The sequence below is a fragment of the Oncorhynchus gorbuscha genome, linkage group LG15 (assembly GCF_021184085.1).
Source record: "Oncorhynchus gorbuscha isolate QuinsamMale2020 ecotype Even-year linkage group LG15, OgorEven_v1.0, whole genome shotgun sequence".
NCBI classification, from domain to species: Eukaryota; Metazoa; Chordata; class Actinopteri; order Salmoniformes; family Salmonidae; genus Oncorhynchus; species Oncorhynchus gorbuscha.
Genome location: NC_060187.1, coordinates 19,213,391 through 19,233,140, shown reverse-complemented (window position 1 = coordinate 19,233,140; position 19,750 = coordinate 19,213,391). Strand labels below are relative to the sequence as shown.

General features: G+C 47.1%; 1 protein-coding gene across 1 annotated transcript in view; it reads left to right on the top strand.

Annotated features, from left to right (window-relative positions):
- The first annotated feature begins 4,190 nt into the window (after positions 1–4,190).
- LOC123996699 (1-phosphatidylinositol 4,5-bisphosphate phosphodiesterase gamma-1-like) overlaps positions 4,191–19,750 on the top strand; it is a 94,039-nt gene continuing 78,479 nt past the window's right edge. Inside the window, exon 1 of the mRNA XM_046300313.1 lies at positions 4,191–5,793. Coding sequence (XP_046156269.1) covers positions 5,520–5,793 — 274 coding nt within the window. The 5' untranslated portion in view covers positions 4,191–5,519. The remainder of the gene's footprint in view (positions 5,794–19,750) is intronic.

Genomic DNA, 19,750 nt, shown 5'->3' with positions numbered 1-19,750 from the left:
GGTGATTGACTCCGCTGTCCTGGCGTCGTGAGGGAGTTTGTTCCACCATTGGGGGGCCAGAGCAGCGAACAGTTTTGACTGGGCTGAGCGGGAACTGTACTTCCTCAGTGGTAGGGAGGCAAGCAGGCCAGAGGTGGATGAACGCAGTGCCCTTGTTTGGGTGTAGGGCCTGATCAGAGCCTGGAGGTACTGAGGTGCCGTTCCCCTCACAGCTCCGTAGGCAAGCACCATGGTCTTGTAGCGGATGCGAGCTTCAACTGGAAGCCAGTGGAGAGAGCGGAGGAGCGGGGTGACGTGAGAGAACTTGGGAAGGTTGAACACCAGACGGGCTGCGGTGTTCTGGATGAGTTGTAGGGGTTTAATGGCACAGGCAGGGAGCCCAGCCAACAGCGAGTTGCAGTAATCCAGACGGGATTAACTATGACAGATGGGATTAACTATGACAGACAAAATGAGGAAAAGAAATCCAGAAAATCACATTGTAGGATTTTTTATGAATTGATTTGCAAATTATGTTGGAAAATAAGTATTTGGTCACCTACAAACAAGCAAGATTTCTGGCTCTCACAGACCTGTAACTTCTACTTTAAGAGGCTCCTCTGTCCTCCACTTGTTACCTGTATTAATGGCACCTGTTTGAACTTGTTATCAATATAAAAGACACCTGTCCACAACCTCAAACAGTCACACTCCAAATTCCACTATGGCCAAGAGCTGTCAAAGGACACCAGAAGCAAAATTGTAGACCTACACCAGGCTGGGAAGACTGAATCTGCAATAGGTAAGCAGCTTGGTTTGAAGAAATCAACTGTGGGAGCAATTATTAGGAAATGGGAGACATACAAGACCACTGATATTCTCCCTCGATCTGGGGCTCCACACAAGATCTCACCCCGTGGGGTCAAAATGATCACAAGAACGGTGAGCAAAACTCCCAGAACCACACAGGGGGAACTAGTGAATGACCTGCAGAGAGCTGGGACCAAAGTAACAAAGCCTACCATCAGTAACACACTACGCCGCCAGGGACTCAAATCCTGCAGTGCCAGTACATGTCCAGGCCTGTCTGAAGTTTGCTAGAGAGCATTTGGATGATCCACAAGAAGATTGGGAGAAAGTCATATGGTCAGATGAAACCAAAATATAACTTTTTGGTAAAAACTCAACTCGTTGTGTTTGGAGGACAAAGAATGCTGAGTTACATCCAAAGAACACCATACCTACTGTGAAGCATGGGGGTGGAAACATCATGCTTTGGGGCTGTTTTTCTGCAAAGGGACCAGGACGACTGATCCGTGTAAAGGAAAGAATGAATGGGGCCATGTATCGTGAGATTTTGAGTTAAAACCTCCTTCCATCAGCAAGGGCATTGAAGATGAAACGTGGCTGGGTCTTTCAGCATGACAATGATCCCAAACACACCGCCCGGGCAACGAAGGAGTGGCTTCGTAAGAAGCATTTCAAGGTCCTGGAGTGGCCTAGCCAGTCTCCAGATCTCAACCCCATAGAAAATCTTTGGAGAGAGTTGAAAGTCTGTGTTGCCCAGCAACAGCCCCAAAACAGCACTGCTCTAGAGGAGATCTGCATGGAGGAATGGGCCAAAATACCAGCAACAGTGTTTGAAAACCTTGTGAAGGCTTACAGATATGTTTGACCTCTGTCATTGCCAACAAAGGGTATATAACAAAGTATTGAGATAAACTTTTGTTATTGACCAAATACTTATTTTCCACCATAATTTGCAAATCAATTCATAAAAAAATCCTACAATGTGATTTTCTGGATTTTTTTTCTCATTTTGTCTGTCATAGTTGAAGTGTACCTATAATGAAAATGACAGGCCTCTCTCATCTTTTTAAGTGGGAGAACTTGCACAATTGGTGGCTGACTAAATACTTTTTTGCCCCGCTGTATATAATAACCTAGATAACCCACCCTAGTCACACCCCGACCTAACCAACATAGAGAATAAAAAGCTCTCTATGGTCAGGGCGCGACATTAATCCATGTTAGAATAAGGCTGTAATGTAACAAACGTGGAAAAAGTCAAGGGGTCTGAATACTTCCGTTGTAGTGCAGTCAAACAGTATACTACAATGATCTGTTATCATACATATTATGAACCGACCCAAACATACTCCAGCCAGACTCATCCACTGTAATGTCTCCATCCAAAATGGCACCTTATTCCCTATTTAGTGCATTATTTTTGACCAGGGCCCATAGGGCTATGGTGAAAAGTAGTGAACTATATAGAGAATATGGTACCATTTAGGAAGCATTCTATAGCATGTTTGGAGCAGCCACACTTTGTGTTGTGTGTCTACACTTTGTGTGGTGTGTCTACACTTTGTGTGGTGTGTTGACTCTTCTCTGTGAAAACAAGATGTGCTCTGTAATTTAATTTGGCCATGAAATGTGACTGACTGTGTGTGAAGAATTGATTTAGGGGTAACATGCCTCCCCCCTTCACTTCGCCCCACATGAATACCTCTCTGTCTTCTGTCTCACACACACACACACACACACACACACACACACACACACACACACACACACACACACACACACACACACACACACACACACACACACACACACACACACACACACACACACACACACACACACACACACACACACTGATATACACACACACACACACCATATAATACACTCCTTCCGGCTCCCCATTCTCATAAAATGGGATGGTGTTCCATGCATTGTGATTGGCTGTTGGCTGGCCATTGGCAGGAGTGGAGGAGACACACCCAGCTGACATGTGGATGTGATTAGACTATAGCACAGCTGTGATGTCATCTCAGACTGCCTCCTCCCACACAAAGACACTAGCATCGTTCATCTATCAAAACACACACACACACACTATGAATGTGCCTTAGTCTAGCATAAACAATGCGTATACCAAACACACCTTCCTAATATAGAGCGTCTGCTAAATGACTTAAATGTTAAATGTTAAATGTTATTGAGTTGCACCCCCCCCCCTTTTTGCCCTCACAACAGCCTCAAATTGTCAGAGCATGGACTCTACAAGGTGTCGAAAACGTTCCATAGGGATGCTGGCCCATGTTGACTGCAATTCTTCCCACAGTTGTTTCAAGTTGGTTGGATGTCTTTTGGGTGGTGGACCATTCTTGTTTTACACAGGAAACTGATGCGCATGAAAACCCCAGCAGCATTGCAGTTCTTGACACAAACCAGTGTGCCTGGCACCTACTACCATACCCAGTTCAAAGGCACTTAAATATTTTGCCTTGGCAATTCACCCTCTGAATGGCACACACACACACAATCCATATCGCAGAAGGATTTAAAAAATGTATTTAACCTGACTCCTCCCATTCATCTACACTGATTGAAGTGGATTTAACAAGTTACATCAATAAGGGATCATAAGTTTCACCTGGTCAGTCCATGTCACGGAAAGAGCAGGTGTTCTTAATATTTAATATACTCAGTGTATAATGGAGCTTTCCAAACACAAGCACTGTATTCAAAACAATGAAAGACAGCATTCAACTGTCAACTTAAGCAACCATTACTCCCTAAAACTCCACAGACAGTCATCCTGTAAGACCATGGGTAGGCACTCTTTAGATCACGTGTCAAACTCATTTCATGGAGAGCCCAGTGTCTGCTTGCTTTCGCTCCCCCCTTGTACTTGATTGATGTATTGAGGTACTACTTAGTAAGGAACTTTCCTCACCTGGTTGTCTTTATTGCAAGGAAAAAGCAAAACCCTGCAGCCGCTAGGCCTTCCATGGAATGAGTTTGCCACCCCTGCTTTAGACTGGCTTTTTGCTGTGTTTAGGACTAAGCCATTTCATTAGTCCAGTCACAAAGGAATATCACACTTCTGACCCTAGACTAACTCCAATCACCTACTCTTAACCCCTGACTTCTGACCCTAGACTAACTCCAATCACCTACTCTTAACCCCTGACTCCTGACCCTCTGGCTCAGTCACATCACTTTGCACTGTTATTCTGATTGATCAGAGCTCTTGCAGACAATGCTGCACCTCTCCTCAAAGCCCGCGGATGTCGCCGTTTCTCCACCATATCACCTCTTACTCTCTCTTCCTCCCCCTCTCGGTTCCCGTTCCCAGCCCTGCTGTCTCTCTCTCTCTCTCTCCACTCCCCCCATCTTTATTCTATGGGCTACAGCACAAGTAGAAGAAAAAAATCCAGCTAAAAGCTTTTCCGGTCTGCTAGCCTTAATTTCCTCTAAAGACGTCTCTCGCAGAGAGGAGAGAAGGACGCACACAGGCAGACTGACAGACCAACGGTTGTAATTGCACCGGCGGTCACCGAGAAGACTAATCTTCACTCTTATCTTGTACTGAAGGATATGGTTTCTTTAGGAGGGGCATGAACCGCGGAGCAGTGCTTCTCGGCGGCCTGTGCCGGGGAATGTGTCCGCCGTGGGTGTGAGGGAGAGCGGAATGGTCTGCCTGGACGGAACGCACTGGTCTCGCACGGCAGCTCCAGTCTCCGGTATCCACGCGCTCCCGACTGCGCCAATCGAGCGCTGCTCGGTCCATAGCGGTGTGATTTGTTTCACCGACGGCCTCAAACACATTGGGCAGCCCACTTGTCTTTTATCGTTACATAATTGAAACTGAATGTCTGTGTCGCTCCCGTAACCCGGACTGATTCTCAGGCAGGGAGGCAGCGATGTGTGTGTGACACTGTGTGTGTGCGCCTGTGCTGGATCCAGGGGCAGGGCTGTCTGTCTGTAACCGATATACCCGCCGAGTGGACCGGACTGGACTGTGCATTAATTGTACTAGTGCATAAATTAACCACGGGCCAGCCCAACGTGAACCCTGGGTGGAAACCCGAGTCCAACGGGCAATGAGGGGAACAGCTTTGCCTCTCTTTACTTCTCTGGCCCTCGGTCTGATCTTTTAGTGTTTCTGCCAGAAGCATCTGGAAAGGATAACACGGGGATCCATCCACTCCCCCAGAAAGTAGACTGGAAAGTAAATCACATCCTGGATGGAGGAGCATCCTTACTTCTAGAAATGATGGATACAGTTGTCTCGAATTCCAGCTTCATGCTCATGGCCTACTGCTAATTTTAGAGGTGTAAATTATGGAATGGAAAACTGTGTTTTATTCTTTATAATAATAACCTACAACTGGAAGTGTTTGTTAAAGTTATTACACTGTTATTAATAACTTCCATTGTTGATGAGTTATTACTATTTTTCATTTCTCTCATTTTGCCATTGGATTGGCAATGACCTATTCACCCTGGCCACCAATGCATGTAACTAAGGATAAGTGGATAACTGTGATCCTCGCCCTCCATGGATTTTAGGCCGAGTTGAAGGAATACAACATCCTTTTCCCTAACTCTGAAACCACAACAAGTTGAAATCACTAAGCCTCTGTGACATGTCCTTGTATCCAGGCAACGGAATGTGACTGTAACTACCTTCTCCCTTTCTCTAACTTTTAAACTCCTTTGAAACTACACATGCAGTGAAGATGTGTGCAGCCAGGTTCAGTAGCAGCAGCAGTGTCAACGGGGACCGAGATGAGACCACTACTAATGGACCCGGTACGGGCCCGGCCACCACATCCCGCATGCTGGACTGGTCCGAGGAGGGCACCCGCATCCTCCACAGCCTGGAGATTGGAACGGTCATGACCGTGTTCTACCAGAAGAAGTCCCAGCGACCGGAGAGGAGGACCTTCCAGATACGACAGGACACTAGACAGATAGTGTGGAGCCGCAACCCTGACAAGATAGAGGGAGAGAGTGAGTATAAGTCAACGTACCAAATGGCATTCTATTCCCTATATAGTCTACTACTTTTGACCAGAGCTCATAGGGTTCTGCTCAAAAGTAATGCACTATATAGGGAATAGGATGCCAATGTGGACACAACCTAAATGTTAGTGACAGTCGTGTACTACTTGTCTATTACATAGAACCTGGTGGTGTAGATCACTTGGCCTCATGTCTACACAACAAAACACACCAGACAGGCACTATTTGCATCTCCCCTCAACTATCCCTCCCTCTGTCACTTACATCCTCTGTAACCATAACAACCAATGTGTCTGTCTCCAAGTCTTTCACTTTGTACTGTATAGTGTGTGCAGATTTTGTGGGATAAGCCTAGCAGCCTATCATGCTCTCCCATTGGCAGACTGCTGATATAAATAGAATGGAATAATAATGAATACATGGTCCTGTATGAGTGTGTGTTGTGCTGGCCCTGTCTGCTATAACTTTCACTCCACTGTCACCGTTTGACAGCTAGGTCATGAACCTCTGACCCTCATTAGCTGTGACCCCTAGCTGTCAGCTGTCCAGTTACAGTAGCTCCTCAGAGAACATGCTGGGGGCCACATGGAGCCCTAAAGGTTGGCCAGTCACCACCCAGCCCTGTGCTTCCTCTGTTCTCCTTGGAGACTGGAGCTGTACAGAGCCAGGATGGTGGATCGAGTGGCAGTGGCATACTTAGCTGACTGGGATGTTGTTTTGGTGGGAGGTAGGCTGAGCGATGGTTAGGTTATGTGTCTGGGCTGGGTGTGTATTATATTGTCTGGGCCTGGCTGTATTGTGTGGGATCTGTTCTGTACAGACTGAAAGAGGATCTATTATAATGTCTGTTAACCAGACAGGAGAGATAATAGACTTAGAATCCACAAAGAAAATGTTCTCTTTGCATACAACTGGAGAGGAGTAGAAGATGCTCAACCAGCATGATAAAAAAATCATATGGAAATAGGCGTGACTCTCACTCACAATTGAATACTTGATACTTTATTATCTACTTTGAGTTCTCTATACAGACACCACATACTGTATATATACTCTACAGATATATGGTTGTCAAGTAAAGCTGAAAGATTCAGGTTGTGACAAACATTGGTCTTGTTGACATGCATGCACACTGACACATAATCTGCATTTTTAATCTGCACCTCTCTCTCTCTCTCTCTCTCTCTCTCTCTCTCTCTCTCTCTCTCTCTCTCTCTCTCTCTCTCTCTCTCATACTCTTTCTCCCTGTGTCTCTCTCTCAGTAACAGCTGTAGTGTGTAGGTGTGGTTTATACACTATATATACAAAAGTATGTGGACACCCCTTCGATTGGTGGAATCGACTATTTCAGCCAAACCCGTTGCTGACAGGTGTATAAATTCGAGCACACCACCATGCAATCTCCACAGACAAACATCGAGAGTAGAATGGCCTTACTGGAAAGCTCAGTGACTTTCAACGTGGCACTGTCATCGGATGCCACCTTTCCAACAAGTCAATTCATTTAACTTCTGCCCTGCTAGAGCTGCCCCAGTCAACTGTAAGTGCTGTTATTGTGAAGTGGAAACGTCTAGGAGCAACAACGGCTCAGGTGGCAAGTGGTAGGCCACCCACAGAACGGGACCGCTGAAGCGCGTAATGCATTCAAATTGTCGGTCCTTGGTTGCAACACTCACTACCGAGTTCCAAACTGCCTCTGGAAGCAACGTCAGCACAAGAGCTGTTCATCGGGCGCTTCATGAAATGGATTTCCATGGCCGAGCAGCCACACACAAGCCTAAGGTCACCATGCACAATGCTAAGCATCTGCTGGAGTTGTGTAAAGCTCACTGCCAGTGGACTCTTGAGCAGTGGAAACACGTTCTCTGGAGTGATGAATCACGCTTCACCATCTGGCAGTCCGACGGATGAATCTGGGTTTGGATGCCAGGAGAACGCTACCTGCCTGAATGCATAGTGTCAACTGTAAAGTTTGGTGGAGGAGGATTAATGGTCTGGGGATGTTTTTCTTGGTTCTGGCTAGGCTCCTTAGTTCCAGTGAAGGGAAATCTTAACGCTACATCATACAATGACATTTTAGACGATTCTGTGCTTCCATATTTGTGGCAACAGTTTGGGGAAGGCCCTTTCCTGTTTCAGCATGACAATGCCCCCGTGCACAAAATGAGGTCCATACAGAAATGGTTTGTCAATGTCGTTGTGCAAGAACTTGACTGGCCTACACAGAGCCCTGACCTCAACCCCATCGAGAACCTTTGGGATGAATTGGAACACAGACTGCAAGCCAGGCCTAATAGCCCAACATCAGTGCCTGACTTCACCAATCATTTTGTGACTGAATGGAAGCAAGTCCCTGCCGCAATGTTCCAACATCTAGTGGAAAGCCTTCCCAGAAGAGTGAATGCTGTTATAGCAGCAAAGGGGGACCAACTCCATATTAATGCCCATAATTTTGGAATGAGATGAGCAGGTGTGCACATACTTTTGGTCATGTTGTGTATCTGATAGTAGCCACACACACTGACAGTGTCTTGTGGTTCTGCTTGAGTACCTTGTTAATCATTCATGATCATAAACCATATTATGCTCAGAACATAATCTATTGTTAGCTATCTTGGTGTTTGCTACTGTGCTGCTATATTCCACTGACTGGCCATCTCAAGTCTTTCTCCTTCTTACACATGCACTCACGCACTCACACACACACACACACTCACACACACGCACCCATAATTCGACCCCCCCCCCTCCCGCACCCCACTCCTCCTCTTTACAAACATATTCCTCCATAACCCTACCACCCCCCCATAGGGAGTAACATTCCTGGAACTGTGAGTCTCCACTTCTCTATTCAGCTCTCCAACGCTCTCTCCTTTCCCCTGCTCTCCCTCCCTCACTCTCCCCTTTCCCCTGCTCTCCCTCCATCACTCTCTCCTTTCCCCCTCCCCCTCCCTCCCCCCTCCCTCCCTCCCTCCCTCCCTCCCTCCCTCACTCTCTCCTTTCCCCTGCTCTCCCTCCCTCACTCTCTCCTTTCCCCTGCTCTCCCTCCCTCACTCTCTCCTTTCCCCTGCTCTCCCTCCCTCACTCTCTCCTTTCCCCTGCTCTCCCTCCCTCACTCTCTCCTTTCCCCTGCTCTCCCTCCCTCACTCTCTCCTTTCCCCTGCTCTCCCCCCTCACTCTCTTCTTCCCTCTGCTATCCCTTCCTTTCTCCTTTCCCCTGCTCTCCCTCCCTCAATCTCTTCTTCCCTCTGCTATCCCTACCTTTCTCCTTTCCCCTGCTCTCCCTCCCTCAATCTCTTCTTCCCTCTGCTCTCCTTCCCACCCTTTCTCCTTTCCCCTGTTCTCCCTCCCTCCCTTTCTCATTCCCTCTGCTACCCTTCCCTCTCCTTTCTCCAGCTCTCCCTCCCTCCCCCACTCTTCCCTGCCCTCTGCTATCCCTCCCTCCTTCTCTCCTTTCCCCTGCTCTCATTATCTCATTCCCCTGCTCTCCCTCCTTCCCTCTCTCTCCCTTACTCTCCCTTACTCGCTACCTCGCCTCACCTGCTCTCCATCACTCTCTCCTTTCCCCTGCTCTCCCTTCCTCACTATCTACCTCTCTAGTCCATCCCTTGCTACTTCAGTTTTTACCACCCCCAGTTTTCCATCTGTTACTCCCTCTCCCTGATCTCCCACTATCAATCTCGCAGGTCTTTTCCAACTAGCTCTCTCTCCTTCCTAGCTCTCCCTTGTCTTTCATCACTTATCTTCTCTTTTACTTGTTTAAAGTTGAACCCTTGATGCTCAACTTCATGCTTTTCCATCTACCATTTTCATGCCACTCCCTCCTTTCTCACTTTTGTCTTTCTTTCTCTTGGTTATTTTCTTTTAGAGTCAGTCTCACGTCCTGTACCAGTCCCCCTTTCTCCTTTGTCGTTTAGTTTATTCTCTCTCTCTCCTTCACTTTCTCTTCCCTTGAACATCTATCTGTTTCTATCTTTCCTTTCACCTCCCCCTCTTCTCTCCTCTTCAGCCTCTTTTGTTTCCTTTGTTTTCATTACAGTCCCTCTTTCTCTACCGCCATTTTAAAACAACATTAATACGGTGTCTGTTTCTTTGTATGTCTTGAGGGAGACCTGTGTGATGTCTGTTTACAGAGGTTACCAGTGCTGTAGCTGTGAGCTCTGTCGCACACACACACACACACACACACACACACACACACACACACACACACACACACACACACACACACACACACACACACACACACACACACACACACACACACACACACACACACACACACACACACACACACACACACACACACTCCTCTGTAACACACACTGCTCTGTAACACACACACACTGCTCTGTAACACACACACAGTCCTCTGTAACACACACTCCTCTGTAACACACACACACACACACACTCCTCTGTAACACACACACAGTCCTCTGTAACACACACTCCTCTGTAGCACACACACACACACACACACACACACACACACACACACACACACACACACACACACACACACACACACACACACACACACACACACACACACACACACACACACACACACACACACACACACACACACACACACACACACACACACACACATCTTCCCAGCCTCAGTATCAATAGTAGTATCACTCTTGAGTGGCAGGAAGTGCTGGTTAGCAGGGAGCTCTTCACTTCCTGCTTCAGACTGAAGTACTGAGCTCAGGAAAACAAAGGCCCCGGTGTCACTCTCTGTAAAAGGAATGGAGACTGGGAGATGGTGTGTGTGTGTTTACAACACAGTGTGTATGAACCATTCATTTGAATGATTTTAGCACCCCCCACCCCCTTCTGTCAGTGCCACTGTATAGCTGTTATAACGTGATTATTACGTCAATGTAACAGTACCAAGATTCACATTTCACCCTGTTTGCTCACCTTCTCTGAAATATCCAAATCATAAAGGAGGAATCCCAAATGGTACTCTATTCCATATTAAGTGCACTACTTTTGACCGGGGCTCATAGGGCTCTGGTCAAAAGTTGTGCACTATATAGACTTGGTTGCTTGTTTAGCAACAAAACCGATGTGTGCGCAACTATGGGGTAAAACACACAGGGTTGGTTTAGATTGTTGACAACATGTAAACTATATTTAGTCTCCAAATGTTTATTGAAAATATAAATACATTTGCACAATGAGCACTTTTTGTCTCTCAAATGCATCGTTGCAGTTGGTTAGCGAGCTAGCGAATTTTAGCCATATTAGCATAGACGTGACATCAGTCGAAACACCTCTAAACAAGACATGGTTTCAAAAACAAGATACAACCAGCTGAAACAAGCCACCTATGATTCCCCACATGGCAGCTTCTTTTCATTGTTGCTAGGTATCTGACAAATCAGAATCATGACAAAGTCTTCTGGTCCTATCCATGCGCGCATAATTTTCCACACAATTAAAGACATTCCAGTCACGTCTCATTCTAGAACAGTGTGTTACAGGTCAGAAAGTTGGAATGTTCTCTCTCTGGCTGGTTGTTGATGTTAGTTTAACTTTGACCACATAACATGTACCACGCGGTACCAATGAGAACCACGTCATTAAAGCCACCCAATGTCACGGCAAAGCTAAGAAAAGACAGAACATTTTGTACAGTGAAGCTATATAGACGAGTCATCATATCAGTAGAAATTCCTATGACCTTCTGAGGTTATTATTCAGTATAGTGGAGGTGCCATAATACCCATAAAACCTAGCGGTCAAACAGGGAAATGGTTCCAATCGTTTTTCCACCATTCATTTTTCCGATAAGGAATTTGAGAAACATTTAAAAGAAGGGCTGTGTTTTGTGTAGGCTTACACTGGTGTGACATTTAGATAACTATGTAAATCTCTCTAGGATAAAGTGACTTTTATCAATATATTTGGCTCTATTTACTCTCAGATTAGAAAATGCTAATTAGCATCAAAGTAGACATCATGCAAGTTTACAAATCCCTGCAAGCTCCTGCATGTCATCTCTAGCTGACACCTTTGCTAACAGGTATTGTTCCTGCATGTCATCTCTAGCTGACACCTTTGCTAACAGGTATTGTTCCTGCTCGTCATCTCTAGCTGACACCTTTGCTAACAGGTATTGTTCCTGCTCGTCATCTCTATCTGACACCTTTGCTAACAGGTATTGTTCCTGCATGTCATCTCTAGCTGACACCTTTGCTAACAGGTATTGTTCCTGCTCGTCATCTCTAGCTGACACCTTTGCTAACAGGTATTGTTCCTGCTCGTCATCGCTAGCTGACACCTTTGCTAACAGGCATTGTTCCTGCTCGTCATCTCTAGCTGACACCTTTGCTAACAGGTATTGTTCCTGCTCGTCATCTCTAGCTGACACCTTTGCTAACAGGTATTGTTCCTGCTCGTCATCTCTAGCTGACACCTTTGCTAACAGGTATTGTTCCTGCTCGTCATCTCTAGCTTACACCTTTGCTAACAGGTATTGTTCCTGCTCGTCATCTCTAACTGACACCTTTGCTAACAGGTATTGTTCCTGCTCGTCATCTCTAGCTGACACCTTTGCTAACAGGTATTGTTCCTGCTCGTCATCTCTAGCTTACACCTTTGCTAACAGGTATTGTTCCTGCTCGTCATCTCTAGCTGACACCTTTGCTAACAGGTATTGTTCCTGCTCGTCATCGCTAGCTGACACCTTTGCTAACAGGTATTGTTCCTGCTCGTCATCTCTAGCTGACACCTTTGCTAACAGGTATTGTTCCTGCTCGTCATCGCTAGCTGACACCTTTGCTAACAGGTATTGTTCCTGCTCGTCATCTCTAGCTGACACCTTTGCTAACAGGTATTGTTCCTGCTCGTCATCTCTAACTGACACCTTTGCTAACAGGTATTGTTCCTGCTCGTCATCTCTAACTGACACCTTTGCCAACAGGTATTGTGTCAATGTAAAACAGTTCACAGAATTTTCAATTTAATGAAATTTTGCCAATTTATTCATTACTAAATTTAGTTAATAGTTCACACAGAGATTTTTACCTTTGCCTCGTCCAGATCATCATGGCACTTGTACTATGATAGCCACATTAGCAGCTAATTAGCATTTTATTTTGAAGGGGGAAATATATTGATAAAAGTTAACTTGTCCTAGAGAGATTTACACAGTTATCAAAATGTCACTCCAGGCTAAGTCTACACGAAACACAGCCCTTCTTTTAAGTGTTTCTAAAAATACCTATGGGAAACATTACCGGTGGAAAAACGATTGGAACCATTTCCTTGTTTTATGGGTATTATGACTCATACAATGGTACTCTATAGAGGTCATTGTAGGTGTATTTACTACAGATCTATAGACTACAAGAATCTTTCGTTGGTCTTTCTTCAAGAGAGAAGTGTGTGTGTGTGTGTGTGTGTGTGTGTGTGTGTGTGTGTGTGTGTGTGTGTGTGTGTGTGTGTGTGTGTGTGTGTGTGTGTGTGTGTGTGTGTGTGTGTGTGTGTGTGTGTGTGTGTGTGTGTGTGTGTTAGAGAGAGAGATAGGGAGATGTGAGAAGAGGAGTGTGTGTCTTAATCACAGTCTGGACCAGGATGAAAGGCCTCAGAGGGAGGGAATACTGTTTTGTGTGTTTGTGGTGAGTGTGGTGCAAAATCCCAGTAAGCATGAGAAAGCCAGGCTGTATTAACTAACATGGTTATGGTGAGCCAAGCGTGACTCTTGGCTGGGAGGTTGATACGCCTTATTGTCCCAGACACACACACAAAAACATACACACACACATACACACACATACACCCACACACAGACCGATACGCCTTATTGTCTCAGACACACACACCAATATGCCTTATTGCCTCAGACTCACACACACACACACACACACACACACACACACACACACACACACACACACACACACACACACACACACACACACACACACACACACACACACACACACACACACACACACGCACACGCACACGCACACGCACACGCACACACACACACATAGACAGACACATACATACACACACCAATACGCCTTATTGTCCAGCATCCAGAGTAAATGACAAAAAGCAATAAAGAGGGACTCAAAGCGAATAGTGACCCCAGTATTGTTGGGTATTTATTTAAGAGTCCGTTTGGACAGATATTATGTTGCGTCCAGAATGGCACCTTTTACCCAAATTAGTGCACTACTTTTGACCAGAGCCATATGGAAATATGGCGCCGAAGAACATTGCTGATGTTTTACATTCTCCCAACCAATTGTGCTATTTTGTTAGTTTTGTAGCGTTTTGTGTAACTTGTGTTTTTGCTTATTGTGTACATATTGTTGCTGCAATCGTCTCTTATGACTGAAAATAACTTCTGGACATCAGAACTGTGATTACTTACCGCGGACTGGAATAAACATTTTCCTTTAACGAGTCCGACGAGAAGGATATCCTGCTGTCACTGGAACAGGCCCATATCCACGCCTTTTGCGTGAAGAAAAGATGCAGGAAAAGGGGCCACACATTGGGCAGCCTTCTGAGAATCCGTTGGCGAGCAAGTAAACTCCCACTGCTATCCCTTCTTCTTGCAAACGTGCAACCATTGTAAAATACAATTTATGACCTACGATTAAGATGATCCTACCAACGGGACATTAAAAACTGTATTTCTATTTACCACCACAAACCGATGCTGGCACTAAGACCGCTCTCAACCAACTCTATAAGGCCATACGCAAAGAAAAAAATGCTCACCCACAAGCGGCGCTCCTAGTGGCCAGGGACTTTAATGCAGTTAAACTTGTCACATGTGCAACCAAAGACAAAAAAAATCCTAGATCACCTTTACTCCACACACACAGATGCATACAAAGCTCTCCCCTGCCCTCCATTTAGCAAATCTGACCATAATTCTATCCTCCTGATTCCTGCTTACACGCAAAAACTAAAGCAGGAAGTACCAGTGACTGGCTCAATACGGAAGTGGTCAGATGACGTGGATGCTACACTACAGGACTGTTTTGATAGCACAGACTGGATTCATCCAATGGCATTGAAGAGTACACCACCTCAGTCATCGGCTTCATCAATAAGTGAATTGCCGCCGTCGTCTCCACAGTGACTGTACGTACATATGTCAACCAGAAGCCATGGATTACAGGCAATATCTGCATTGAGCTAAAGGCTAGAGCTGCCGCTTTCAAGGAGCGGGAGACTGATCCAGACACTTATAAGAAATCCCGCTTTGCCCTCAGACGAACCATCAAGGAAGCAAAGCGTCAATACAGGATTAAGATTGAATCCTACTACACCGGCTCTGGCACTCGTTGGCTGTGGCAGGGCTTGAAAACTATTACGGACTACGAAGGGAAACCCAGCTGCGAGCTGCCCAGTGACGCGAGCCTACCAGACAAGCTAAATGTCTCATGTGCTCGCTTCGAAGCAAGCAACACCGAAGCATGCATGAGAGCGCCAGCTGTTCCCGATGACAGTGTGATAACGCTCTCGGTAGCTGATGTGAACAAAACCTTTAAACAGGTCAACATTCACAAAGATTACCAGGATGTGTACTGTAGAATGTATGCACACATGACTGACGGATTACCAGGATGTATTATTACTCAAAGTGTGCGCAGATCAACTGGCAAGTGTCTTCACTGACATTTTCAACCTCTCCCTGACCGAGTCTGTAACAGCTACATGTTTCAAGCAGACCCCCATCGTCCCTGTGCCCAAGGAAGCGAAGGTAACCTAACTAAATGATTACTCCCCCGTGGCACTCACATCGGTAGCTGTGAAGTTCTTTGAAGGCTGGTCATGGCTCACATGGCCCACTGTTGTGCTGACTACACAACAGTGGTAGGCCTGATCACCGACAACGATCAGACGGCCTATAGGGAGGGGGTCAGAGAACTGGCAGTGTGGTTCCAGGACAACAACCTCTCCCTCAATGTGAGCAAGACAAAGGAGCTGATCGTGGACTACAGGAAAAGGTCGGGCCAAACAGGCCCCCATTAACATCGATGGGGCTGTAGTGGAGCTAGTCGAGAGTTTCAAGTTCCTTGGTGTCCACATCACCAATGAACTATCATGGTCCAAACATACCAAGACAGTCGTGAAGAGGGCACGATATATCCTTTTCACCCTCGGGAGACTGAAAAGATTTGGCATGGGTCCCCAAATCCTCAAAAGCTTCTTCAGCTGCCCCATCGAGAGCATCCTGACCGGTGGTATCAACGCCTGGTATGGCAACTGCTTGGCATCTGACCGTAAGTCGCGACAGAGGATAGTGAGAACAGCCCAGTACATCACTGGGGCCAAGCTCCCTGCCATCCAGGACCTATACAATAGGTGGTGTCAGAGGAAAGCCCATAACATTGTCAGAGACTCCAGTCACTCAAGTTATAGACTGTTTTCTCTGCTACCGCACGGCAAACGGTACCGGAGCGCCAAGTCTAGGACCAAAAGCCTCCTCAGCAACTTCTACCCCCAAGCCATTAAACTGCTGAACAATAAATACAATCACCACTGGACAATTTCATTTTGCTTCTGTTATGCTGGTGAATGAGGACCCAAAAGCGACTTAACGAAAACAGAGTCTTTATTCCAGTATATGACAAAGGTAATAATCCTGGAAAAATCAAGAAGAAAACAAAACAGGAAAAAACTTAAATCCACTCGTAGTAACGAGGACAGACTGGAGACTCGACCATTGACTGCAGGTTGTTTCGGGAAGGCACCGACCGTAGCAGAATAAGACACCTGCTCACACGCAGCATCTGAAGGAGACAAAACACGACAGGGCGAGACAAGGACACAGCACAGCGAACATCATACAAGGATCCGACAAGGACAGAAGCGGAAAACAAGGGGAGAAATAGGGCTCTAATCAGAGGGCAAAATAGGGGACAGGTGTGAAAAGAGTAAATGAGTGAGTTAGGAGAATGAGGAACAGCTGGGAGCAGGAACGGAACGATAGAGAGAAGAGAGAGAGGGAGGGGGAGAGAGAGGGATAGAAAAAGGGAACGAACCTAATAAGACCAGCAGGGGGACGAACAGAAGGGAAAGCACAAGGACAAGACAATATATGACAAAACATGACAGTACCCCCCCACTCACCGAGCGCCTCCTGGCGCACTCGAGGAGGAATCCTGGTGGCAACGGAGGAAATCATCAATCAGCGAACGGTCCAGCACGTCCCGAGATGGAACCCAACTCCTCTCCTCAGGACCGTAACCCTCACAATCCACTAAGTACTGGTGACCACGTCCCCGAGAACGCATGTCCATGATCCTACGTACCTTGTAAATAGGTGCGCCCTCGACAAGGACGGGGGGGGGGGGGGGGGAGACGAACGGGGGCGCGAAGAAAGGGCTTGACACAGGAGACATGGAAGACAGGATGGACGCGGAAGAAGCAGTCGCACAGCGACAGGATTGACGACCTGGGAGACACGGAACGGACCAATGAACCGCGGAGTCAACTTACGAGAAGCTGTCGTAAGGGGAAGGTTACGAGTGGAAAGCCACACTCTCTGGCCGCGACAATACCTAGGACTCTTAATCCTACGTTTATTGGCGGCTCTCACAGTCTGCGCCCTGTAACGGCAAAGTGCAGACCTCACCCTCCTCCAGGTGCGCTCACAACGTTGGACAAACGCCTGAGCGGAGGGAACGCTGGACTCGGCGAGCTGGGACGAGAACAGAGGAGGCTGGTAACCCAGACTATTCTGAAACGGAGATAGCCCGGTAGCAGACGAAGGAAGCGAGTTGTGAGCGTATTCTGCCCAGGGGAGCTGTTCTGTCCAAGACGCAGGGTTTCTAAAAGAAAGGCTGCGTAATATGCGACCAATCGTCTGATTGGCCCTTTCTGCTTGACCGTTAGACTGGGGATGAAAACCGGAAGAGAGACTGACGGAAGCACCAATCAAACGACAGAACTCCCTCCAAAACTGTGACGTGAATTGCGGACCTCTGTCTGAAACGGCGTCTAACGGGAGGCCATGAATTCTGAACACATTCTCAATGATGATTTGTGCCGTCTCCTTAGCGGAAGGAAGCTTAGTGAGGGGAATGAAATGTGCCGCCTTAGAGAACCTATCGACAACCGTAAGAATCACAGTCTTCCCCGCAGACGAAGGCAGACCGGTAATGAAGTCTAAGGCGATGTGAGACCATGGTCGAGAAGGAATGGGAAGCGGTCTGAGACGACCGGCAGGAGGAGAGTTACCTGACTTAGTCTGCGCGCAGTCCGAACAAGCAGCCACGAAACGGCGCGTGTCACGCTCCTGAGTAGGCCACCAAAACCGCTGGCGAATAGAAGCAAGTGTACCTCGAACGCAGGGATGGCCAGCTAACTTGGCAGAGTGAGCCCACTGAAGAACAGCCAGACGAGTAGAAACAGGAACGAAAAGAAGGTTACTAGGACAAGCGTGCGGCGACGCAGTGTGAGTGAGTGCTTGCTTAACCTGTCTCTCAATTCCCCAGACAGTCAACCCGACAACACGCCCATAAGGAAGAATCCCCTCGGGATCGGTAGAAGCCACAGAAGAACTAAAGAGACGGGATAAGGCATCAGGCTTGGTGTTCTTATTACCCGGGCGATAAGAAATCACAAACTCGAAACGAGCGAAAAACAACGCCCAACGAGCTTGACGTGCATTAAGTCGTTTGGCAGAACGGATGTACTCAAGGTTCTTATGGTCAGTCCAAACGACAAAAAGGAACGGTCGCCCCCTCCAACCACTGTCGCCATTCGCCTAGGGCTAAGCGGATGGCGAGCAGTTCGCGGTTACCCACATCATAGTTGCGTTCCGATGGCGACAGGCGATGAGAAAAATAAGCGCAAGGATGGACCTTATCGTCAGACTGGAAGCGCTGGGATAGAATGGCTCCCACGCCCACCTCTGAAGCGTCAACCTCGACAATGAATTGTTTAGTGACGTCAGGAGTAACGAGTATAGGAGCGGACGTAAAACGCTTCTTGAGGAGATCAAAAGCTCCCTGGGCGGAACCGGACCACTTAAAGCACGTCTTGACAGAAGTAAGAGTTGTGAGAGGGGCAGCATCTTGACCGAAATTACGAATGAAACGCCGATAGAAATTAGCGAAACCTAGAAAGCGCTGCAACTCGACACGTGACCTTGGAACGGGCCAATCACTGACAGCCTGGACCTTAGCGGGATCCATCTGAATGCCTTCAGCGGAAATAACAGAACCGAGAAATGTGACAGAGGAGACATGAAAGGCGCACTTCTCAGCCTTCACGTAGAGACAATTCTCTAAAAGGCATTGGAGTACACGTCGAACGTGCTGAACATGAATCTCGAGTGACGGTGAAAAAATCAGGATATCGTCAAGGTAGACAAAAACAAAGATGTTCAGCATGTCTCTCAGTACATCATTAACTAATGCCTGAAAAACAGCTGGAGCATTAGCCAGACCAAACGGCAGAACCCGGTACTCAAAATGCCCTAACGGAGTGTTAAACGCTGTTTTCCACTCGTCCCCCTCTCTGATGCGCACGAGATGGTAAGCATTACGAAGGTCCAACTTAGTAAAGAACCTGGCTCCCTGCAGAATCTCGAAGGCTGATGACATAAGGGGAAGCGGATAACGATTCTTAACCGTTATGTCATTCAGCCCTCGATAATCCACGCAGGGGCGCAGAGTACCGTCCTTCTTCTTAACAAAAAAACCCCCCGCTCCGGCAGGAGAGGAAGAAGGCACTACGGTGCCGGCGTCAAGAGAAACAGACAAATAATCCTCGAGAGCCTTACGTTCGGGAGCCGACAGAGAGTATAGTCTACCCCGAGGGGGAGTGGTCCCCGGAAGGAGATCAATACTACAATCATACGACCGGTGAGGAGGAAGGGAGTTGGCTCTGGACCGACTGAAGACCGTGCGCAGATCATGATATTCCTCCGGCACTCCTGTCAAATCAC